Raw genomic sequence first — 24,127 nt, 5'->3', positions numbered from 1 at the left:
GGCAGCAGTTCTTGGGAGCAAGAACTTTTGAGAACTAAAGCTATAAGCTATTTGTGAATGAATAATGAGAGGCTTGACCCCTGTTTATATAGTGAGCCAAGGAGGCTTGAATCCTACTAGAACTCTGAGTCATAGTTTAGGAGTTTGAGTGAATAGGAAAATCATAATGCTTATCCATGTGGAAATAGTATTACTAATTCATGTAAGATTAGGAATCTTGAAAGAACTAGGAAGTAAGTAGAACTCCGAGTCCTATTCTGGGACGCGTATGGGCTAATAAGTTGGAGCCCAAATTGGCTTAATCTTGTTGAAAGGCTCACCTCATGGAATTGCCAAAAACATAAGTTGGCCTAGTTCGTAGGGTGGCACTGATTGGAAAGAGACCCAACTCGTAAAGCAACCCAACTTGTGGAGAGGGTTGACTCATGGTGTGGTGCAGCTCGTAGAATGGACCGACCCATAGAATGATTCTTTTTACAAAGTGGGCCCTCCCATTGGATGGTCAATCCATAAGATAAATTTAAGCATTGGCCCAACTGAAATTAGGCTAAGGCACTAGGTCGTGGATTGTTCATTTCATTATTGGGCTTGATAAATCCAATGCGATTTTTGGCCCATACAATCAGTATCTTCTTTTAAGGTTATACCAATGACAATTCTCTTAGCCTTATACAACTTATGATTAGACATCTCCAAATAATTTACCCTTCCTAGTTCAACATCTAAAGGCTTTACACAACTTGCCTTATGTGACTTAATAAAGTCACCTATTTACTAGCAATCCATGGGTATGACATCAGAATTATTATAGACTCTCAGGCGAGTGTGTGTGTGTTCATATTTTCTAAGTTGATACGATTTCTTATTTATCATTAAAGCTGCATAAATATGGAATGGACAACCCTTTTTTTTTTTTTTTTTTAACAAACTTATTTAATCCTCATTTTCTTATTATACACCTTCATATTAGCAAAACCTCTTTGAATTATATAATCCTTCAATACATTTCTAAAATGCTCAACACCCTTAAACACCTACCCTACCTCAAAATAAATCTTCCCATTAGCTCTATTCTTAAACTCATTACTCTTCATATACCTACTCATTCAACTTACTAAATCATCATCCTCACTAGACCTTGATCCTATGATATCCTCATTATTAGACTCATAATCAGACAACATGCCCCTACTTTCAACCTCTCTCTTATCTTTATTACCACCAAAAACATCACCTTTAGTACCTACATTACCCTCAATACCTACATTCCCCTCACCATTTCCATCACTGATCCCATTGACATTCTGATTTTCATTCTCATCATCATCGTCATATGCATCACTCCAATGGAACTCATCCTCACAACACTCTTCTAGGGGAAATTTTGATTGCTCATGAGTTGGTTCCCTAGGATTAGGTTCTGGCAAAGCTTGTAAGGGTTTAATACTTTCTACAAGTATTGCTTCAACAAACAACTTAATGTCTACTAACGCTTTTAACATATATTATTGGAAAATAAAGGCTAAATCTTGATCACTGTCTAATAAATATCTCTGCCCAGACAAAGGTAACCTAGCTTCTACCTTAAACTTCTTATTAGGATAAAGGTATACTTCCTCATTCTCTTTAGCCACACATTTTTTCATGTCCTTAATGAACACTATATAACTAAATTCATCAGGGTCTACATTCCTAATCTCACAGTCAATACCAAATAATCGAAATTTAAAATTAAACATTTGTGGCTTCATCTTACAGAACACAAATATATCATATACATCTCACTATTTAATACAATACAAAACTTTATTGTGAGTACAATACCAACAACCCTATAGATACTAAATTATCAATATAGTACATACAACCTAAAACATATACATCATCATTAATGAATACATTTTTTTTTCAATGAAAACCTTAACATAACATAAACCAACTAAGTTAGAACCTTAATTTTCTTTCTATTTTCACTCCAATAGAACCTGGTTTGTCCTAAGTCACCTATTACACTTAGTCATAACCTAAGTTTTGACCAACCCCATGTCAATTTTTTCTTTTTCCAAATATTTAAAATATACCCACTAATTGATACAAAAATAAAAGCAAAAAACATGCACACAAAATCCCATTTCATCAAAAACAATATAAACCGAATAATAGGAACTTAACGAATAATAGTTCAATTAAAAAAAAAAAAAAAAAAAAAAAGATAAAGAACATATTGAAGAGCATTTAGCCAGAAAGGACTTGAAAGACACTTTATAAACCAAGACACATATACATAACTCAAATTTTTTGCAAACCCTAATTAACATATAAGGCATCAAAGCAATTCATATACTATTCTACTATAATGACATACTTGCATGCAAGTTTGTAACCCAACATTAACCAAAAAATACCCTAGCTGTGCATAACCTGAGATCAATAAAACCCTAACAAAAATGGTGAGATGCTTCAAAACCAAATATTTTACATATCCCAATCCACCCCTTCGTGAACTTTCAAGATAGCCACATTATTCGTTGGTTTTTTTTTTTTTTTTTTTTTTTTTGTGTGTGTGTGTCTTTAAGTCAAATCTAGAGTTTCTTTTTTAAACTAGAGGGACCTAAACAAGTTAATTGGATTTTGCATAACGTAACTGACAAGGTTTGAAAAACCACCGTGAAGTTTTCTGGTGGTGCACGTCTCATTTATAGAATATACAGAGCAATATTACAGCAAGATGATTTACGTACAAAGTCAACATTTCTATCTATAGTTATTGTCTATAATCAAGGGATTGCCTAGAATCATGGGATTGGGTTTTGATAAAAGATACAACATGATTTGAGGAGGATCTTGCAGATCCTTCTATATCCGTAATACCCCCCTGCAAGCCTAGTGTCTCGAAATCACAGATGCGAAGCTTGGAACATAAAAATATGAAGGTAGGTTGGCCGAGACTTTTGGTGAACATGTCAGCAATTTGTAAGTGAGTGGGGACATAACGAATCTTGAGTTCTCCGGAGGCCACCAGTTCTCTCACAAAATGATAATCCAAATCAATGTGCTTAGAACGCTTATGCGAGACTGGATTGCCAATGGGAAAAATGGAGCTTTGATTATCACAAAGCATGATCGGAGGAGATGGAGAAGACACATGAAGATCCTGAAAAAGATGTTGCAGCCACTTAACTTCAGCGACAGTGAGGGCCAATTCCCGATATTCAGATTCACAACTGGACGGGGAAACCATTGGTTGCTTTTTGGAACTCTAGGACACTGGATTACCACCAAAATAAATGGCATAACCAGAAATTAAGCGATGCGTATCGGGACACCCAGCCCAATCGGCATCTGAATAAGCAATGAGTTCTCTAGAAGAAGATGGAGTGAAGGATAAACCAAACCGAAAAATCTCCTTAACGTAGCGTAGTATTCTTTTAACAGTCTGAAAATGAAAAATAGACGGCTTATGCATGAACTGACTGACAACACGTACAACATGAGTAAAATCCGGACGAGTGATTGTGAGATATTGAAGGGCACCTATGAGCGATCGATAGAGGGATGGATCATCAAAATCTGGGCCAACTGTGGAAAGGTGCTGAGCGACCACCATGGGAGTACCCATTGGTTTGGAGTCAACTAACTGTGCACATTGTAAGATCTCATGGGCGTACTTGGCTTGGCTAAGAAAAAGACCAATAGACGTGCTATGAGCTTCCAAGCCCAAAAAATAGTTAAAAGATCTAAGGTCCTTGGTGGCAAATTCATGAGTCAGCTTGCTAATAAATCCATCGAGGAGTGTCGAATTGCTGCCAGTCATGACAATGTTGTCAACATAGAGTAATAAATAGATTAAGTCAGCACCCTTGGAAAGAACAAATAAAGATGAGTCAGCACAACTACAAATGAAGCCAATAGCCAAGAGAAAAGAGATAAAGTGATGGAACCAAGCACGTGGAGCTAGCTTGAGACCATAGAAGGCCCGACAAAGCTGACAAACATGTGTGGGATATTTAGGATAAACATATCCAAATGATTGATCCATATAAACCTCTTCTTGCAAAAGATCATTAAGAAATGCATTCTTTACGTCAATCTACCGAAGAGGCTAATTATTAGAGACGGCTAGGGATAAAACGACTTTGACTGTGGAAGCCTTGACAACAGGACTAAAAGTATCAGTGAAGTCAAGGCCCAGTTGTTGTGTGTGTCCCTTTGCAACAAGATGAGCCTTAAGACGATCCATAGTGTCATCAGATCCACAATGCCATCGGATAGATATCTGCCATGGAAAACCCATTTGGAGCCCACGACATTTTTGTTGGCCGGTTTAGGTACCAGATCCCATGTATGATTCTTATGAAGGGCCTGAATTTATTCATCCGTGGCAGCAATCCAACCAGGATGTTTGGCAGTGGACTTGAAGCCTTTGGGCTCGCACATGGTGAGAAGAGAGCGGAACAGGCCAGAGTGAGGAACTAGGCACACATGGGATCAATGGGCAGGCTTGAAAATTCCCGATTTAGCTCGAGTCTGCATGGAATGAGTGCCAATTAGAGGAGGACGGCCCGAGGCTGTAGGGGAGGATACGTTGGTGACATGATCTGGGTCAGCGGGCATGATAGTTGAGCCATGCGAAGGCTCATGCACCAAAGGGATAGTGGGCTCAACATTGGGTGCCTACAAAACAGAAAGAGGCACAAAACTAGCAAATGGGCCAGTTAAGCAAGAACCACATGGATGTGGTATGGGATCGGGCTGAGTCAGTAATTCAGCCACTGGGATGGTAGGAGGCTCAAGAAATGCACTAACAGGAGAGTTAGGCAAGGGCCTAGAGCAAGGAGTTCCCTTAAAAGGGTAATTAAGTTCATCAAAAATAGCATGCCTGGAAATAAAGACATGATTAGTGGAACGATCAAGACAACGAAAGCCATTGTGAGACATACTGTAGCCAAGAAAAACACATGGATGACTGTGAGGAGCTAATTTGTGAGAAGCATAATTGCGTAAGTATGGAAATACAAGGCAACCAAAAGGATGAAAATTGGAATAAATGGGAGACTTACCATACAGAAGCTCAAAAGAAGACAAAACATCAAGAGTAGGCGTGGGCAACCGATTAATGGTGAAAGCAGTCGTGATAAAGGCATCAACCCAAAATTTCAGAGGGACGTGTGAGTGAAAGAGCATCGCTAAACCAGTTTCTGTTATATGACGATGTTTGCGCTCGGCACGACCGTTTTGGGCCGGTGTATAAGGACAAGACATTTGATGATGAATGTCGCAATTTAGTAAATGATCCCGAAAATTATGATTGGTAAATTCAGTGCCTCCATCACTTTGAAATACTTTGATTTTAACCGAAAACTGATTTTCCACAAATTTTTGAAATTGAAGAAAAATGCGGTAAAAATCGAATTTAAATTTCAAAGGATAGAGCCACGTAAATCGGGAATGATCATCAACAAAAATGACATAATATTTATAACCCATATTGGATAGAACGGGAGATGGACCCCATAAATCACAATGAATAAGATCCAAAACATGAGATGCCCATTTGCCATTATGTTGAAATGGAAGTCTATGACTTTTTGCAAGTTGACAACTAGAACAAATAGTGGGAGTAGGAAGTAAAGAAGTCACACATAATTGACTATTTTTATTCAAAAGAGAAATAATAGAGTGAGACACATGACCCAAACGAGCATGCCAAACATCGAATGAAGCTCGAGGACAATTATTAGAGAAAATAGAAATTAAAGATTGATGTCCACGCTCAAGCACATAAAGACCGTCTTCACGTCGTCCGGCTGCCACCACCTTTCTTGTGGAAATCAGAGGTAAGTTTACTAATGGAAATCATATTTTTGGTTAAGCCAGACACAACTAAGACATCCTTTAAAGGAAGGGAAAAGGTTGGAGAGAGGGTACCAGTGTGAGAAATGGGAAGAGAGGCACCATTACCGACAATAACATGATCCTTATCAGTGTATGTATTAGACTTGTCCAACTGAGTAGCATCATTAGTCATGTGCGCAGTGGCTCTGGTGTCCGTATACCAATCAGAAGCTTGATTATCATTGAGTGTGCATGAGGTAAAAGCCTTCACAAGGTTGGCAGCATTTGAGGAATGGGAGTAGCAGTCACAGCAAGAAATGGCATAATGCCTTTCCCCATGACAAATCTGACAACGAATAGGATGGCTACGTTGATGACGACCACCACCACGACTACGACCCCCATGAGAAGCATGGCCACCCCCATGAGAAGCACGGCCACCCCCATGAGTAGAGGCAAATTTGTTACTGTGAGAGGTAGTGAAGGCGGTAGAAGTGGATCCCGTGGAAGGCAGCTCCAATGATTTAACAAAATTTTCATAACTCTTCGCCATGGGAACAGTCTCAATAAAAGAAGGGAGAGATGAAAGACATAACTGTGTAGTAGAAAAGGTGGAGAAAGCAGAGCCAAGTCCACGTAAATACCAGTGTATTTTGTCGAGGTCATATACGGAGCGACCCATAGCAGCAAGCTGGTCACAAACAAATTTGAACTCACGGGAATATTCAACAACAGACTGAGCATCTTTCTTCATGTGCTGCAATTCATCTTTTAAATGCAGCTCTCAGGATTTGGAACGATGATTGAAGGTGGTCTCCAAAGTGGACCAGACTGCATGCAAAGAGGTCAGGCCAACAACAATAGACAGGGCTTCTTCCATCAACGAAGCAAGGAGGAGGCTTAGTACAAGTTGATCGATCTGTTGCCATTGAGCAAATGCGCAGAGGCACCAGAACTGATAGTTGTAGAAGGAGGTTTGATGGAGCCATCAACGTATCCAAGGAGATGTTGACACTACAGTAATGGCAAAACTGGACTACGCCAGAGGAGAAAGTTGGAAGAAGATAACTTGATGGTCAAGAGGTGGACCATGGTGTTGAAAGACAGGGTAGGGGACGGAGTTTCAGAGGCCATTTAGATCGACGGAGGTGAATCCTTAGAGGACTACTAATACCATGACGAGGTTTGAAAAATCACCATGAAGTTGTCTGGTGGTGCACGTTTCATTTATAGAATATACAGAGCAATATTACAGCAGGATGATTTATGTGTAGAGTCAACATTTCCATCTATAGCTATTGTCTATAATCAAGGGATTGTCTAGAATTATGGGATTGGGTTTGATAAAAAATACAGCATGGTTTGAGGAGGATCTTGCGGATCCTTCTATATCCTTAATAGTAACCATAGTTAGCCTTCGTCCCTAAGATTCGATGTTTGATGAGTCGTCATCCAGTCACTGTTTGTCCACTACAGTCGCTTCCTACCATTTTTTTTTTTTTTTTTTTACTTGTTAATGTTTAGTTTAGAGCAATGGAAAAATGTTCTCTGACTTGCGTTTTCTCTTTTTGTCTCGTTAGGTCAATAGTAGTAGGACACGTGTCAAGCATTGAGGTGAAGCATCCTTGGGAAGCTTCGCTACATAGACCAAGACATAAATTTTTTTAAATTCATTGATTTTTTCAGCTTTTAGTTAATTTACCATCATGTCCTTATGTAATTAAAGTTAACAGACGCAATCTTAAATATGGATGGGGAATTTTTTTTTCTCAAAGTTCATGGGTAGAAAAATGTAATTATGACAAACCTTGGGTGGGAAAATGACATTCACTATATTAATGATTAATGAAATTATGGTTAGGGGCAAAACGTGTAAAATCTATAAATGATTTTCTTTCGATTCATTTTCATATCTTCGTTGAACTTGTGTCAACTGCTGTGTTCTAATACATTGAATGCCTCAAAATTTAAAGATAAGTGATAAGTCCAAAGTTTGATTTGACTCTCCTTGCCCCTAATTATGGACAACTTGACATATTTGTTTCATCTGCCATTTACAGTGGCAAGAAATCAATAATTAAAACCTTTTTCTCCCTCTCACTTAATTAAAGTCTTGACCAATACATGTTCATGGAAAAGTTTGAAAAAAAATAAAAATCCAAGCAAATGATCTTCTGGTTTTACATTGTAAGTTGTCCAAGAAACTTCGTCCTACAATGTTGCTGGGTTTGGTTAGTAAAAACACAGGTTAATTCACTTGACGTTAAGTTGTGGAGCCGAATTCAAGTGCAATGAAATTAAGCATAATTTCAAGATTCGCTATAACGAATGTCTCGGTACAAGTTCGTTGAAGCAAAGATAGTTTGTTATTGAATTCCAGTAGCTAATTTATTGTAGCAAAGAAATCGTGATTTTTAGTCTACGATGAAATTTTTTAAACCTTGAAATCTTTGTATTATATTAAGAGAGTTTTGAGAAAGGGTGTTAAATCCTAGAGAGAAAGAGAGAGGTAATGAGCAAATTTGTGAGGCTTAAGGCAAAATGGACGTAATTCCCATCTAATCTAATCTGGTCGTTTCTTTTTTCTTTTCAGGGTGAGGTCCAGAATTTCATTTTCCCGATGAGTTGGTAAGACCAGAAAATTCAGACTCGTCCAAAAGTTGAAGAAACATGGCATGGGATTCCTGAATTTAACGCGTTCATTCTGACAACATCCGCGAAACTGCCAAAAGATTAAAAGGTAGTGTCACGATCAGGTTAAGAAAGTAGAGCCGAGGCAAAAGGGGTCCATGGATGGAAAGCCTGTTCGTTAAATTATTGAAGAAAAAGAATTAGCTGCGAAAATCTAGGGTCTTAACATGTCAATGAAAACTCTTTTTGTTTATCAACGACCAAATGCAGATTGTTCACATTACAGAAAACAAAGTAATATTTAACTCTTTATTCCCACTCAATATTTAATTAATATTCTTATTCTTTCGTCTTTCTCAAATTCATACATGAACTGTTAATTTAAGAGAGAAAGGTAACGCGTGCAACAGAGGAGAATTGTCACACCAATATTTTATTATTACAAGCTTTTCTCCTTTAAAAGCAACTAAACATAAATTCATTCATTTGATGACACGTATATATATTTTTAATAATATTCGGTCATGCAGAAACTTAAATGAACTAGTCATAATTCATCCCCACATTTATAACAAGACAAAGAAGGAAGATGAAGTAAAATTCATATATTCAAATCAAGAGAAATTTTTAATTATTTCCTTACACGGTATATAATTGTCAGCATTGATGCAGAAAATTGAAAGCTAGCTGGAAATCGAGAATAGAAGTCTCATTCATGCTTTTGTTTTTGTTTTTGTTTTCCCTTTAGTCTCCGCTCGCCGTACCTCATGCACCAGTCATCAACCTTAAATAGACGCTGACGCATATAGATGAGAAGACTGAATATTTCTCTGCCTTATCTCTTTTGTTAAGTGCTTTTCTCCTTTCTCTCTCCTTTTACCATATATTTTAAGGTTCAGTCATCAGTGTCATCTTCTTTAACCGCCCACAGTTCCAGGTTCCTATACAAATGGTCAATAGTCTTCTTTATTGTAAATAAACATTCAGAAAAAAAAAAAAAAAAAATTTATATATAATTAAAGAAAGAGAACAGTATTCTTCGACTTTGATCAAGTAGTCAATCCAGTTCTGTCCTGTCTCTGTCAAACGCCTTAGTTTTGGTTTTCATACACGCAACTTTTATCTCTCTCTATGCCTATTCAATATTTGATTATTTTCCACATTTTACTGTGTTTCTCTTCTCTTTCCCATCTTGATCTTTCTTGTTCAGACTATGTGCATCTACTAAAAGTCTCTTAATATATTTAACTTCACGGTTTTTCCATTATTTTCTCTATTTCTTTTCTGAAATTCTCATTTGGTTTTGCTTGTTCTGGTCACGCGGTTTACTTCTCATCTGGGTTCATCTCTTTTGCTTCCTTTTGAATAAATATGTTATTTTGCCTTCGTTTCTTCAATTTCTTTACGGATTGAGTGGTCTTATTTGATTTTGATTGTTAAGGATCATTATAATACAAACATAAGAAGCTGCTGCAAACGCTTGAGATTGAAGAAATTTGATTTTGATAGCTTGCATAATGAAGTGCTTTTATATTTTCAAGGACAAATTCAAGACCAATCGAAAATCAAAATCTGCCCCAGAACCAAGAAGCCCAAGTAAATTAGAAAATTCAGAGCTTAATCGTACAACAAGATCATTACCATCTCCAAGAAGCATACCTGAATTGTACAAAGAGAAGGAGCACAATTTGACAGTCTTCTCTTTGCAAGAACTGAGAGAGGCAACAAATGGGTTTAACAGGATGTTAAAGATTGGAGAAGGTGGTTTTGGGAGTGTGTATAAGGGAAAGATCAGGCCCGCCGATGGTAAGGGTGACCCTATTGATGTTGCCATTAAAAAGCTCAACAGGCATGGTTTGCAGGTACAGGCTTCTAGTTTCAATAATCTTGTGCTTAAGATACTGTCTATTGCATAATTTATTTTTGAATTATTTCCTGCTGCAGTCAATTATTTTTCTTCCTTTTTCATAGTAGTTGATCTCTATGATGAGACCTTGTGGCTGACATGAATATGACTTGAATTTACAGTAACTGACTGGAGTAAGGTCATAACAGTCTTGTGTTGATCTTACTATGGTGCATTTGAGTTTTGAATTACCTTGTGTTGGATAGTGTAAAAAATTCAGGAATCAAGAGAGAATTACAGTCTAGTTTTAGGCAGGGGGAGAAATTTTATGATTTTCTTATGCTTGGTGACCTTCTATCGGAGCAGTGAAATATTTTCAATTGAAATACCTTTAATATTGAAAACATATAATTTCGAGGTAGATTATTATGAATGGGGAAGAAAATCTGCCATCAAGAACAGAGATGAAAGACTCAAAACCTAGGAAGTGTCTAATTCGACCTTTTGTTCATGTAATGTCTAGTGGTCTGCATACCACTTCTAAAATGTGGGGTATGCACTCGGAAATGTGCACCCTTGCACTTATTGTTGAGGTTTGATCTTGTGTCCTGTGTTGATATTTGTTCATTGTACTTGGTCTTCATTAGAAAGTAAAAAAGGTTATTTGAATACTGGAAAAAATCTGTAAAATTTTGTGAATTATCATAAGTAGGTATAAAAGTTTAATTACAGTACCAATTTAACAAGCATTAAGAGATGTTCTGCTTGGATAATGCAACCATTTGTGATAGTTGTAATTGTGGATTGACAGTTATGAGCTATAACTATGTCACCACTGTAAACTAAAACTTGCTATTGAATGCTGAGAACAGATTTATGCTAAAATAAAGAGTAGAAAGATCTTGATGAGTTTATTTTCAGGAATATCAAATTCTTGAATGCAATGTATTGAGTGTTGTTTTCTAATGATGCAGTCATGCAGAAAGTATCATGACAAGAAAAATAAGGCACTCATCCATCTTGTACAGTTGGAGCAACCATCGTAAAAGATGTAGCCGCTTTCTGTTCTTGGTTGGATATGAATCTTGGACATGTGGATGAAATAGATTCTCTTCACACGCAATGAAAAACAAATAGAATTTTGACCCAGGCATTTGCCTTGTTTTGTTCAGATATAACTTTGATCCCATCTCCCCCAGTTCATCTTTCCTTTGGTTTGAGTAATCAATTTTAGTTTTTTGCCTTAATGTATGCTATTCATAGATCATATTACAAAATTGTCAGTTTTAGCTAGTGAGTCATTTCTGTGTTCTTGAACCAGTTCTGATAACTGCTGAGTATGATATCTGGCTGCTGCTCTATATGCTTCATGACACACTTGGTATGCATAACTGCACAGAAAAGTGAGGCATGCACTGCCATATATCTTCTGAATAACTTCAAAAGCACAAATGATTTTTCTGTTGTATAGGGAGCTCTTGCTTAAAAATATTGGCTTGTGCCTGAATTTCTGGCTTTGATTGATATCTATTCCCATGATTGTTACTTGTTTCTTCATTACGTTCTGCCTTTTGGGTAATCAATGCATTACAGTCTTTGCACTTCGTTTCATGGATTCCCGACACTAATTTTATTTCTTATATAGGGTCATAAGCAATGGCTTGCGGAAGTTCTATTTCTTGGAGTTGTTAATCACCCGAACTTGGTAAAACTTTTAGGATATTGTTGTGTAGATGATGAAAGAGGGATTCAAAGGTTGCTCATATACGAATATATGCCTAATAGAAGCTTAGAAGATCATCTTTTTAGCAGGGCTCTGCCCACTCTGCCTTGGAAGAAAAGATTAGAGATTATCCTTGGTGCAGCTCAAGGGTTGGCATATTTACACGAGGGTTTGGAAATCCAGGTAGATTTCACTTTGATTTGGCTGACTTCAGCTGATCATACTATTGCTTATCAAAGTTTTTGGAGTTCAAAACTGAATTACGCATGAGTATGCAATGAAAATCTGAATGTGCTAGTCTTGTTCACTTTAATCTGAGTTCATGTCTTCTGTGATTAACTTGTAGGTTTTAACTATTGGGCACCAGAAACATATCACTGTTACAATATTCTTATCATTTGATTGCTATTTCCGGTCTATTTAATGAATGATTGTGTTTACTTTCTCTCAAGTGCTCATGTTAAATGGAATTATCTTCAAAAGATTGCAAGTTGGAATTCAGAGGTTTTGTAACTCGTTGTATTGATGCTGTAGAAAAGTGATATCACTATTACACTGAATTCTAATATCCTTTATCCACTATCTCCCATTTGCCTATCATTCTTATTGAATTGTTCTAATTTACTTTGATTCTGTTTTGAGTCTTTAACCACTGCTGCTTGTACTAATTCTTAGGTGATATATCGAGATTTCAAAGCCTCAAATGTGCTATTGGATGAAAACTTTAAGCCAAAGCTCTCAGACTTTGGGCTTGCCAGGGAAGGGCCAACAGGGGATCGTACTCATGTTTCAACAGCGGTAAGTACATGTTATAGATGATATATGCATGGCAATTCCTGTGGCTGTCTAAGTGGCTAATTCTATGTAGTGTTTTCAAAACCATCTCATATACTTTTCCATTGAGTGGCTTAGAAAGATTAATTTTGTCTGATTAATGCCGTTTTGTCTCTGAAAAGCCATCATTTAAGCCACAATATTCAAATAATGGTTGACGTCATACGAGTTTTGGGTTAAATATAAGTAAATGCAGGTGGTTTTGAATTTTTTTAGAAACCTCGGATTTTTCAGTTCATCCAAAACCTTCTTTACGGAAAGGCTTGTAAGGAATCTAGAAGTCGGGAAAGTTATATGGATGTTATCCCTTGCTTTTAATCAAAGTTAGGGCGAGCATTATCTTGACTGGTTTTGTGCCTATCCAGCTGATGCCAACAGTCTCATTAAGGTTTCAGCCATAGATTTCTTTAAATTCTATAGCGAGAAGCATGACTTGCCTAGTTGCTCAATTGCAATTTAAATTGTATTTAAATGGCTACTGTGCTAATGATTTTGTTGTCTATGTTTTCTATTTGTCATCAGGTTGTTGGGACATATGGATATGCTGCCCCAGAATATGTTGAAACAGGCCACCTAAAAGTTCAAAGTGATATTTGGAGTTTTGGCGTGGTGCTCTATGAGATCCTAACCGGCAGGCGATCACTGGAAAGAAACCGACCAACAATGGAACAGAAGCTTCTGGATTGGGTGAAGCAATTCCCAGCTGATGGTAAAAGGTTCAGCATGATAATAGACCCACGACTCAGAAACAACTATTCTTTCAGTGCAGCTCGAAAAGTTGCTAAATTGGCCGACAGCTGCCTGAAGAAGACTCCTGAAGAACGACCAACAATGAATCAGGTGGTAGAGAGCTTAAAGCAAGCAATACAAGAATCAGAAGAGGGAAACTCTTCCAACAATAATCATGTTACATCAAGATCTAAATTGACAGCACGAAGATCAAAATAAGGTTGGTATTAATGAATATTTGTGATTTTGAGCCAGGTGCCTTGTGAATATTAATGCTGATAATTTGTTTTGATGCACCTGACAGGTTTAAACTCTCGGATATTAGTATAAATGGGAAAGAGCTAATTTTCGTCGGTATGCACCGCAAATTCATCTGGAATAGGAACAACAGAATTTTGTTGGCCTCAAATACATGTTTGATTCTACTAGTGGAAATCAATGCGATGCCTTGGTCCTACTCCTACTTATTAGTTATTAATCAGCTTATTCTTTTTTTATACTATCTTATAAATTCAAAACATAGAGAGGATGTGAGACGGAAGGTGTATTGATGCATATGTAGAATGCTTGTAAATTGTGGATTATGATACCAAACTGTATTGAGGTGATTGTACCATTGTTCTTATGAGTTCAAATGCTAATATAAATCACCAATTCTTATTCCCCACCATTAAGCAAAAATACTTTTGGTCCTAATTAGCATTGCTTTGTTGCGGTACAGCTCAGTATCCAGATTTTGTGATTGAAGTGGTAAAAGACTGAACTTGAGCATAAAGAAAAATAATCAAACCATTGTGAGTAATATGCAGTTCATCAATATGGGTTCTTGGCCAGACATTTGAATAACAAATTTTAAACAGCTTTTTTGTTTTCTTTTACTTTCTTGGGCACAATAACTGTAGGTGCTGAAAGCAGGCTATCCAGTTCAGTTTTCAATGCTATATGCTAATGAGAATACGTTAAAAAAGAGAAGTGACGACACGTCGTTTTTTCTTCACTAACTCGAAATGAATCGCTGATCCGGTCCAAAACTAAACCCTGAACCAACCCATCATACCGGGCAGGACCGGGTTCTGTTTGAATTTGCCAAAGCCCTTCAAAAACCTAGAAGAAACCTTAAAAAGAATATCTCAGAAATCAAAATAAATTCTGAAAATGGAGAAAAAATTCAGTCTGATTCAAACAATTGCCTCTGCCGCTGCATTCTCTGCTGTTTCCGGATGGTATACCTAATTCTGATTCTTACTACAACCAAAATTTCCTTGTATTTGTTAACTTTTGTGATTTGAATATTTTCAGGTACGGATTCATGTTCGGAAGAGAATCTGCTCGCAAGGAGCTGGAAAAATTAATCGAAGATCTTCGCCGAGGAGATTCACCTTCTCCTCCTCCTCATTCTTAATCGGTATTTTATTACCTGCTTTATTTTCAAATACTTCATTTTAACTGAAAGAATAGCTGCATCGCAGTTCTGCTGAGAATTTCTTAAAAAGTTGTAATTTTTGCTTCGGGATTGTTTGTTTGGTTGTCTAAACCTTATACGGTGGAAAATACACTTAATTTTTCCATTAATTGCGAGCGCTTGATTTTGATGTTTCTGCACAAAAAAGAAAATTGTTGAGTCAGCATCATCATCTAGGTCCATTTCTGAACTGTGGAATTTTCATGGTGGTTGGGCATATTCAGATGCTTGGATCAAGTTGTCAGTAAGAAGTGGAGAGAAAGAATGGAACTGTCGCCAATCACTATTAAGTGTTGAACTGAATCAAACTCATTGCCGAGGTTTCTAAAAGCTGCTCCATTGCCGATTTCTTGCACCATATTTTTAATGGATTCTTACATTACGTTGTCCATTACTGAGGATGTGTTTTTTCTGTAAATGGTTGTCATCAAACCATAGCATTTTGATAATGGTGCAGATTTCTTCTCCTTTTCCTGGGAAGTTTGTATTTTGTTGATCTTAAGACCTGTTGGCAATTAGCTGTGAGTGCTAAAAATTTTAACTGTATTATGGGTCCAATGACTTCCAATTATAGTGTTTTTGACAACATATTTGGTATAATTGATTCCAGGAATTTATTAATTTTCGAATAAGAGGATTGCCAACCCTGAGTACTTTGAAGGTGATGCTCTCGAAGTTGCATCAGTTGATCACTTGAGTTTTAAGTAGTGTTTGAACATCATCACTATTGATTATATAGAATAAAGAATGAGTTGAAAGCCATAAATGCCTTTATTTCGAAAAATACAATATTTTGAGAAGAACAAAATTCTATTGGATATTGTTTGATACACAATGAATCTATTCAATCTCACACCTAAATCTCATCGATATATAGACTATTATCATGCCTATAAACCGGACTGAAAGTATATTAGCTTATAAAGATAATTCTCCATTCATGGTTTGGAGATGGTTGCAGTTCTTATGGTGTATAGCTACCGCAATGTTCTATTTTCTCCATATTATGATACACTATGTACTGTTATATTACAGCATGAAAATGCTTGTTACACAAGAGCAGCTTCCTTGATTTTCTTCTCCTTCTTTTCTTTAACAAAACCAACATAAAGGTTACTCCCAATTGAATCACATTCTGGAAGTCTGGTTCTCCTACTGCCGTCGGACATGCTTTTCACGAACTCCACCAGATTTCTCCAGTTGTCCCCCTCAAACAATTTCTTATTCATTCTTAGATATGTAAATGCACTCAATCCGTTGCCAGAATCTGATCTACTTGTTGTCATAACTTGTGCATATGCACTTGCATCATACCTTTCCAGGGCATTCTCTCCAGCAAGTTCTGTTCCAGCAGTCTTCGTTGCCATCTTTACTTGCCGAACTAACCCTTCTGGAGAGCAATTTGCATGATCAGGCTGTTCTCTGTCTCTCATTTCCATGCAGGTGAAGTTCAATATAAATCCATGTTTACTGAACATTCGTGCTATTGGTAGGTAACCATCTATATGCCTGGTATTGTAGTACCCAGCAGTTAATTCAGCCGCATGAGACCTTGTTTTGTGATGCCAGTGAATTCCAGCTACTTTTCCAGATAGATTTGCACCAGTTCCTTGAAATATTCCTTTTGCAGCTGCTAGAATTCTATCGCCGTGCTTTAGTAGCTTCTCAGAGTACCATTCTAAGAAGAATTGTCCATACTCGGAGTTCCAGGTACCATCTCTCCGAAAAAAGCCTGTATCTTCAGGAAATTGATTGTACTGCCCAGAATCGTGCGGCCCACTTCTTCCCCAGTCCTTTTTATCAGACGCCTCTGCTGATGCTGCCAATGAAGCTCGCATGTACTGTTTTAACATAGAAGCTTGTTAATTTTAAATTCAAATAGAATCTGTTATTAAATTCTCCAATTCGAGTATATGGTGTTTCATTATTGCAACACACCTTGTCATAGCATTGGAATTCTCCAATTCCGGGGAATCTCCATGTCCCATTGCTTTCTGGATAAGATGGGTATCTCAGCTCCCCACAAGGACCCATGCCCACTTGAATTTCCTGCAACAGGAATCGATAATGAGTTCAAGAAACTTCTGTTATTGGAAATACAATGGAAAGACCTATCACATAATTTTGAATGGTTGCTTTACATTTTAATTTTGCTTTCTCAATATTCTTCCTCTTTAGTATGATATATTTTGGAAAGACCTACCACATATTTTTTAATGGTTGCTTCACGTTTTTTTTTTGCATTTTCTCAATATTCTTCCTCTTTGGTATGATATATTTTTGTTCATCTCATCTCCTGTGGTACTCATGCTACAATATTCTCAACCTAGATGAAGTATAAAAGGGGGGTTGCCAAATGAATTTAATTGCTAGATTTCTGTTCCAAAAATGAGCTTGATTTATCAATTCAGTAGTTTGATCTGTGCAGAGAAATACTCTTAGATGGAATGAGACAGTGGATGGTTTACTCTTACATACCCTTATCCAAAATATTTATTTTATTGTGGTTGACCGTTCTCCTTTTTATTTTTCAAAAAAAAAAAAAAAAAAAAACTGAGATAGTTTTGATATTTAATTAATTGTTCCATTTAAGACATGTTACTTCAGGTTTTGTTGAGTTCCATAAAGAAGCATCACAAGACAAAAAAATTAGATAGGATATAGAGAAAATAGCTGCTTACCACAACAGCTCTTCCCAAGTAATCTCTGAATGTATCCCGGAAGCTCCTCATAAAGTCAGAATAAACCTGAATGGGCGTTCTTCCTTTGAGGACCGGAATCGTGTCACAGCCCAATGAAATATACTCAGGATTCCGTCGTCCCGATCTGTCTGTGTATACAAGGTCAGGGTCCTTGCTGATTTCTTCAAGCACCCATGGTGGTAGAGGAATGCTATTAATCAACGACAATTAAAAAAATCAGCAACCAAGAAAATTAAACATTAAAATCTTAATAAATTAAGAAAAAATAGATCTTGACATACCTGCAAGAGTCTCCAACATTCCCACCACACTGATGAAAAGACATAACCACTTGGAGCTTCAAGCCATGCTTTTGAACCATCTGTATTAACTCTGCATACCCTTTCCAGTTGTATTTTAAAGGTCCATCTTTCTCCACCAAACCCCACCAAGCATCAACCATTACACCTTCAACCCCTACACTTTTTAGCGCCATCAAACTAGCATTCATTGCTCTCGGTTTATTCAAATGCCCCCCCTGAGTTACCGTGTCCAGTGGAAGCATCACAAACACAGGCACGCTCGAGTCGTTTCCATTCTGATGAGCAACAGAAAGCTCATGGAGCTTCTCCTTTATCTCGCTTCTCCCCAACCCTTGTTTAGTTAATTGTTTATCACGCGAGAGTTGTGTTTCTTGCATTGAACTCTTAGCCCGGAGACGGCATGAAGGTTTGATTTTGGCAGAGCAAATTACGGTAGAGAATTCGTCAGGAGTTTTGAGGGTTTTGGTGTCTTTAAGATTGATAAAAGAAGTGGAAGAACGTAGAGTTAAAGTCATATTTTTTGAATATGGGTTTGAAGGGTGAGATGAAGAATGAATGAAGATTGTGTTCGTTTATTTATAGTGTTGATGATCTTTTTCTCCTGAAGGAGACAAGTTTAGTGCGCTCTTACCTTTAAAAATGAGCCACACTCGCTTGACGCGGTTGTTCCCAGTCTTATCCAACTGAAGAAATCGTCCACGATTGTTGGCGTTTGATCCAAGGGTATATACGCGATCATGCATGCAATGTACAAAATCCTTCCTGTAACTATTATCTGGGTTTAAGACTTGAATTATTGAAGGTAGAAATATCTTGGATTAGAGGACTATTGTATCAATCAAGATTAATTTTAAATTAGTGAATGTATGTCTCCTAGCTACAGTACTGAATTTATGTGGCTGACAAATTCCGAGAGGATAGGATATAATTAAAAATGCTCTTGGTTTAGGTCGGCTTAGGATAAGAAACACTCTTTTCTGTTGTGTGGTGGTAACAATAACGTGTCTCTATTAATTTCCAGGAATTTTCTTTCTTTATAGTATATCCAAACACCAATTATTGCTCCATGAGAAATTAAAGTCATTAAACCAGATGTTTTATCAAATTTTATATATCTTAGAAGTAGGAAGTCAGGTGTGTACATATGCCCCCAGAGAAATGAGGTGTAGAGAAGAAGTGGGTCCTTAAGAAAAGATAATTCCGAATCTATGAAAACTGGTTAGACAGAGATAGTTTGGTCGTTATTGATCTTAGCTTTTTGAATGGGTAAGTAGCTACCGTTACATGGTTTTGCGGAGGAAATTAAATCTTATCTCTTCAATACCAAAAAAGTGAAAATGATTAACGGTTTAACAAGGAAGATTGATGTTGTCATCTTCATAGATGGTTTCTTATATATGTTCTCAAAAAGGTGTTACTACATTATGGCATTGTCTTTAATTAAAAAATTGTATGATGCTTACTTAAAATTAAAAGAAGAATGGTTTAAAGAAAAGATAGATACTAGTCTCTTTCTGTAGCGGGTAACGTCTCGGGGAATCTACCAAGATCCATGCGGTGCATTTGAAGACTGACCAAAACTTTTGCTGGCTGTTTTACACTTGATTATTGTCAGCTAGCGATATTGGTCCCCAACCCCAATCACTAGAATTTAAATTTCCAAATGAAATGTTAAAAGAGTTTTTGGGTGTGGTTCTCCATTGCTGAAACCCCACACCCCCTTTTCTTTTACGTAGGCCATGAGCCATCATAACTTTTCTTTAACCTAAAGTCAGTTTAAGCTTCCAGGAAAGTGTATTTGTCATACACATACATTCTAAAATGGCACCATCTTCTCTATATGATTGGAAATGTTGTTCAATATTCTAAGGTTTCTGATTTGTTCCAATTCAAAATAGCGAAAATAATTATCCAATTCCAAGCAGATACTGCGAATGTCCATAGAAGTAAAAAATCTTTATGCGATAAGCACCAAGTATAGAATTTTACTTGTCCTGGTTTATATGAGAACACCAATGAGAATATCTTATCAACTTCAATTAGATATTTTCAAACAAAAATGGCAATGGCTGCTTATAGGACACTTGCCATTTAAAGTGATCGTCAAAATCCTCGTATGAAGCTTCTTTGTATCAACCCCGTCCTTTTCAGATGTCTGTTTCACCCTATATAAGTTTCCGTTTGCCAATTGTCTAACTCAATTTTGAAACTATAAACAATAATAAAATATCTTATATTTGAAGCAGAAAATGAAAAAAATATCTATCTTCACCTTAAATTTTGGGCTAAGTTTCTTGCTTTACGTTGATCATGTTACTGACAAAAAAGAATAAAGCATATCCTCTACAGATCATTGGTACCCTGAAGCCACAAGAAAATAGTTCTAAAAGATAAGAACATGTATGATCACCAATAAACCACACTGAACACAAAAATGGCGGCGAAAATTAACAAAACAATGTTTATTTTGAGGAACTAACAGCCCGATATTACACAAGCATGTACCGGAACCGCTAACTATCTAATTGAAATATTATGGAAATGCTGATTGCTGAGAAATACCCCTTAAATATAACAATAGGTCTCTTTATTATCCTAATCAATGATTGTTTCATAATATTTTTAGTTAATTCAGCGCTTTGGCAGAGTCTCATAATTTCTATGACTTGTGGACATAATAATTCATCAACACTCAAGCTTACAGGAGACCTGAATTCAACACTCTGCCACAGGAAACACAGAGCCTATTCTGTCTCTATGTCGGTAGCACTTGATATTAACAGGGTATGGACCCAGCTGTATGTGGTTATCCTCTCCACCCAGAAATAAGCATAGGGTGTACAAGGCAATTTCAAACTCGGGGCTCACTCCAATCAATGTGCTTGATACAGATTTAAGAACGCCATTCCATTCAAACTGAATTGTAAGCAACTGAGTTTCAGAATCTGGCTGCAAGAGATCACAGGGAGCAAAGGAAAATGAAAAAAATATGAAAACAGCAATGTTTGCAGATTTGATGACATGGTGCATTAGGCTATAGACAAAAATAACTGAAGTGAAAAAATAAGAAAAGTCGGGCATGTACTATTTGTGCACTTCAAGTTAACTTTATGATCCGTGTCTTCACATAAAAGCAAGCCAAGTGGAAGAGAAAGAAAAGAACTTACAATCTGTCCACGACGTCGGGGAAATATGTAACCTTGATAATCCACATTCCCTTTTGCTTCTTCCAGATAAAACTGTGGGGAAAACGACAAAGGTAAGTTTAATACACGACAGTTACAATTTACAACAGCATTTTGAATAATTTGTATATACGAGAGAATGGGATATTATTGTAATTACTGAACTATTAAATTTCATAATATTTCTTATTGCCTTCTAGAGTGAAAGTAGTTACAACTTACAAGACACTAACCTGAAGCCAGTTATGAAAGCCAGAAACTTCTTGTTCACCGCTCTGCTTGATTTCTCCCACAAAAACATGCTCAAAAGCAGAAGAGGAACCAGATGTACCACCTCGGCCATAAAGATCAAACCAGAGACTTGTCATTGTTCTTTTGAAATCTTGATAACTCCCAGATACAATGCCCTTGGAGGAGAGATACTTGTGAAGATATTTAATTGGTGCAGTTCTACAGATTTCTTCTATGAATGCAGCTTGCTCTTGCTTCTCTTCTGAAGTGACAACTTCTTTACACCCTTGATTTGGGTTGTAATTATCTAAAAGTGAACAAAAACGAGAAAAAGTAGGCTTCCTGAACACGTCTTCACTCAGCCAGTTAATTAAGTTTCCTTGTGCCATATCCTCTTTTTGGTAGACTTTCTTCCCTTCACCACACTCAATCTCATAGTCCTTACCAGGTTTCAAACGATTTAAGTCAAGTTCCCAAAGCTTGTCACAGGCTCGTGAAAAGTCAGCAAGCTCCTCATCTGAGGGTTCTAAGCTACTACTAATTTCAACCTCATCAGAGTACTGTTGCTCACTAGCAGGCTTTTTGTATCCATGCCACTGATCCTTCTCAACCTGTTCAGGCATAGCTTCCAATGTATCGATCAGATGATGATTATTAAAAGGCAAGAACATTCTTAATTACTATCAGATAAAGCTCATATTGAGATTCATCTAAGAGAGCTCATAGTTCACAATCTTCCAATATTACACATCAAACAATCTAAACAAGAAAGCACAAACTAATATATCTAACACAAACATAGAAATCAGATAAACTGAGTTTCAATAATATAAAATTCAGTTCACACCTGCAGAACACTTGTTAACAGTTTACAACCAATCCTAACACAATATCTAAAATTTGGTTGAATACACCAACGAGAAATAGTAACTATATAGCAGGCTAACTCAATTTGCAAAAGAAATGATAGTCTGATACTGTTCCATCTATATACCAAATATTAATCAAACACCACCACCACCAATCTGTTGCTTCAGAGAAATGGGACAATTTTGCAAAACATTAGTTCCAAGAATAAAAAAATCTTAAGACCAAAGATATTGTGTTGGACTATGGGAAATATTGCATCCAAGAGATTCGATCAAGGACCCATAACATATTTTCATGTGCATGTTTTGACATTTGATGACTTAGTAAGAATGGCTACCTTGTGTGGTCGCCTTGGAGGCTTTCTGCCAACAGTTTCCCAACCATCATTATTCTCCTCTTTCTTCTCCTGTATTAAAAGTTAAAATGCCATAGAAAATATTTAAAACCTTTGCAAATAAATTTCATAACATTAGAAATTCAAAACCAAGAAGTAAAATTCAGTAATAACCTCTCTGTTCCAGTTGTTCTGGGTAAAATCTTGTCGCTGACAACCTTCGTTCTCTTCATATCCTCCATGAACAGCCTGTATTTCAGATGATGAAGAAAACACAGTCATTAAGAGTTGAGTCTCTACTCCGGAACTTGTAGCGGAAACCAAGAACTACTATAACGTGAGATGGTAAGGATTGACCGTTGTAAATCCAGAGTTATTGTTTGAATTTAATCAATTAGTTGATTAGGCTCCACTTTTACATTACAAAAATTTCAGACATTTTCTTTGATACTTTGTTAGACGCTATAAAATTGAACACAATGAATTTCAAAGTTGGAGAGACAAAATCATTTATAAATTCTTTGATACTTTCTTAGACACTAAGAAATTGAAACTGAAAGAGACAAAATCATTCATAAACGAAACCAAAAAGATAGAAGATTTACCTTCTGGGTTCGACTCTGTTCCTGCATATATCACTTGCACATTTTAATTTCACTTTAATTTTAAAATTAAACAAAATCGAATGAACAAAAGTCAAAAACTAAAACCTGTCTGCTCCACTGATTATGGCGTCTTTCTTCATCATCATCATCATCATCATCCTGATCTCCAGAAACCACCTGCCCATTTTAGGCCCTATCAAGATCAATGATCCAACTGCAAATCAAGAGTTATAACAAGTGGTGCTAACCTCCGCCCAACTGGATCTGGACCGCACATCCCGGGATTGTTCTTCTTCCTCTCTGTCGCGATCATGACCACCACCAAGGGCCACGTCGACCAAGCCCTTAATCAGTCCGTCCATTTTGTTTATAGAATCGGATCGGAAGGAGAAAGATAGAAATGAAAAGAGTTAAGGGAGAGAGACTTATGGCAAGTGAGAGTGTGTATAAATGAAATAAATGAGCTTGAAAGGCAGTTGAATAAAGTTAATAATGGCGGGTAATGGCAACTTTGGTAAATAATATATAAAGTGCATTACGTGGCCTTTACTTTTTTCACTCATTTGCCGACAGATTTTGTGGTCATTCATTACCTGGCCTTTTACTAATATTGAATCTCTGATTATCAATTTATCATTCCTTATACAAATTTTTTTTTTTTTTTTTTTTTTGTTAATAATATTCACGATCATATTAACACTATGCTATGCGTTCTATGTTTCATAGTAATTAATAAAACATTTTAATATCATAATTAATCACAACCAAAGAGGAATAGATAACGTATCAAATAATGACACTTACAAGGTTTTTCCATTACATTTCTACAAAATGTTTT

At 36.7% G+C, this 24,127-nt stretch overlaps 5 protein-coding genes across 6 annotated transcripts; 2 read left to right on the top strand and 3 right to left on the bottom strand.

Annotated features, from left to right (window-relative positions):
• Nucleotides 1–3,259: 3,259 nt before the first annotated feature.
• LOC116117641 (uncharacterized mitochondrial protein AtMg00810-like) lies at nucleotides 3,260–4,294 on the bottom strand. The gene is made up of 2 exons (XM_031403668.1): nucleotides 4,142–4,294; nucleotides 3,260–3,985 (listed from the first exon to the last, which is right to left on the bottom strand). Exons 1-2 carry the CDS (start codon nucleotides 4,292–4,294, stop codon nucleotides 3,260–3,262), a joined length of 879 nt encoding a protein of 292 aa, XP_031259528.1.
• A 5,198-nt stretch (nucleotides 4,295–9,492) lies between these two features.
• On the top strand, nucleotides 9,493–14,068 carry LOC116117626 (probable serine/threonine-protein kinase PBL19). Its single transcript, XM_031403647.1, has 5 exons — nucleotides 9,493–10,328; nucleotides 11,958–12,218; nucleotides 12,711–12,833; nucleotides 13,392–13,818; nucleotides 13,903–14,068. The coding sequence occupies exons 1-4, from the start codon at nucleotides 9,984–9,986 to the stop codon at nucleotides 13,815–13,817; spliced, it is 1,155 nt and encodes a 384-aa protein (XP_031259507.1). The 5' UTR covers nucleotides 9,493–9,983; the 3' UTR covers nucleotide 13,818; nucleotides 13,903–14,068.
• A 19-nt stretch (nucleotides 14,069–14,087) lies between these two features.
• Nucleotides 14,088–15,825, top strand: LOC116117625. 2 transcript variants are annotated; one of them, XM_031403645.1, is made up of 5 exons: nucleotides 14,088–14,202; nucleotides 14,320–14,392; nucleotides 14,501–14,821; nucleotides 14,898–15,003; nucleotides 15,285–15,825. In XM_031403645.1, the coding sequence occupies exons 3-4, from the start codon at nucleotides 14,754–14,756 to the stop codon at nucleotides 14,998–15,000; spliced, it is 171 nt and encodes a 56-aa protein (XP_031259505.1). In that variant the 5' UTR covers nucleotides 14,088–14,202; nucleotides 14,320–14,392; nucleotides 14,501–14,753; the 3' UTR covers nucleotides 15,001–15,003; nucleotides 15,285–15,825. The 2 variants fall into 2 exon arrangements, with proteins under 2 accessions (XP_031259505.1, XP_031259506.1); XM_031403646.1 differs by having other exon boundaries at nucleotides 15,238–15,825.
• LOC116117624 (beta-amylase 3, chloroplastic) lies at nucleotides 15,809–18,633 on the bottom strand. The gene is made up of 4 exons (XM_031403644.1): nucleotides 18,044–18,633; nucleotides 17,742–17,952; nucleotides 16,999–17,109; nucleotides 15,809–16,901 (listed from the first exon to the last, which is right to left on the bottom strand). The coding sequence occupies exons 1-4, from the start codon at nucleotides 18,577–18,579 to the stop codon at nucleotides 16,110–16,112; spliced, it is 1,650 nt and encodes a 549-aa protein (XP_031259504.1). The 5' UTR covers nucleotides 18,580–18,633; the 3' UTR covers nucleotides 15,809–16,109.
• Nucleotides 18,634–20,499: 1,866 nt separating this feature from the next.
• Nucleotides 20,500–23,761, bottom strand: LOC116117639 (poly(U)-specific endoribonuclease-B). Its single transcript, XM_031403667.1, has 8 exons — nucleotides 23,538–23,761; nucleotides 23,395–23,466; nucleotides 23,290–23,310; nucleotides 22,859–22,933; nucleotides 22,688–22,756; nucleotides 21,483–22,091; nucleotides 21,232–21,303; nucleotides 20,500–21,013 (listed from the first exon to the last, which is right to left on the bottom strand). The coding sequence occupies exons 1-8, from the start codon at nucleotides 23,649–23,651 to the stop codon at nucleotides 20,780–20,782; spliced, it is 1,266 nt and encodes a 421-aa protein (XP_031259527.1). The 5' UTR covers nucleotides 23,652–23,761; the 3' UTR covers nucleotides 20,500–20,779.
• Nucleotides 23,762–24,127: the final 366 nt, after the last annotated feature.

This window comes from Pistacia vera, unplaced genomic scaffold (genome assembly GCF_008641045.1).
Source record: "Pistacia vera cultivar Batoury unplaced genomic scaffold, PisVer_v2 Contig82, whole genome shotgun sequence".
NCBI classification, from domain to species: Eukaryota; Viridiplantae; Streptophyta; class Magnoliopsida; order Sapindales; family Anacardiaceae; genus Pistacia; species Pistacia vera.
The sequence above is the reverse complement of the archived record's forward strand: the minus strand, read 5'-3'. Positions and strand labels throughout refer to the sequence as shown.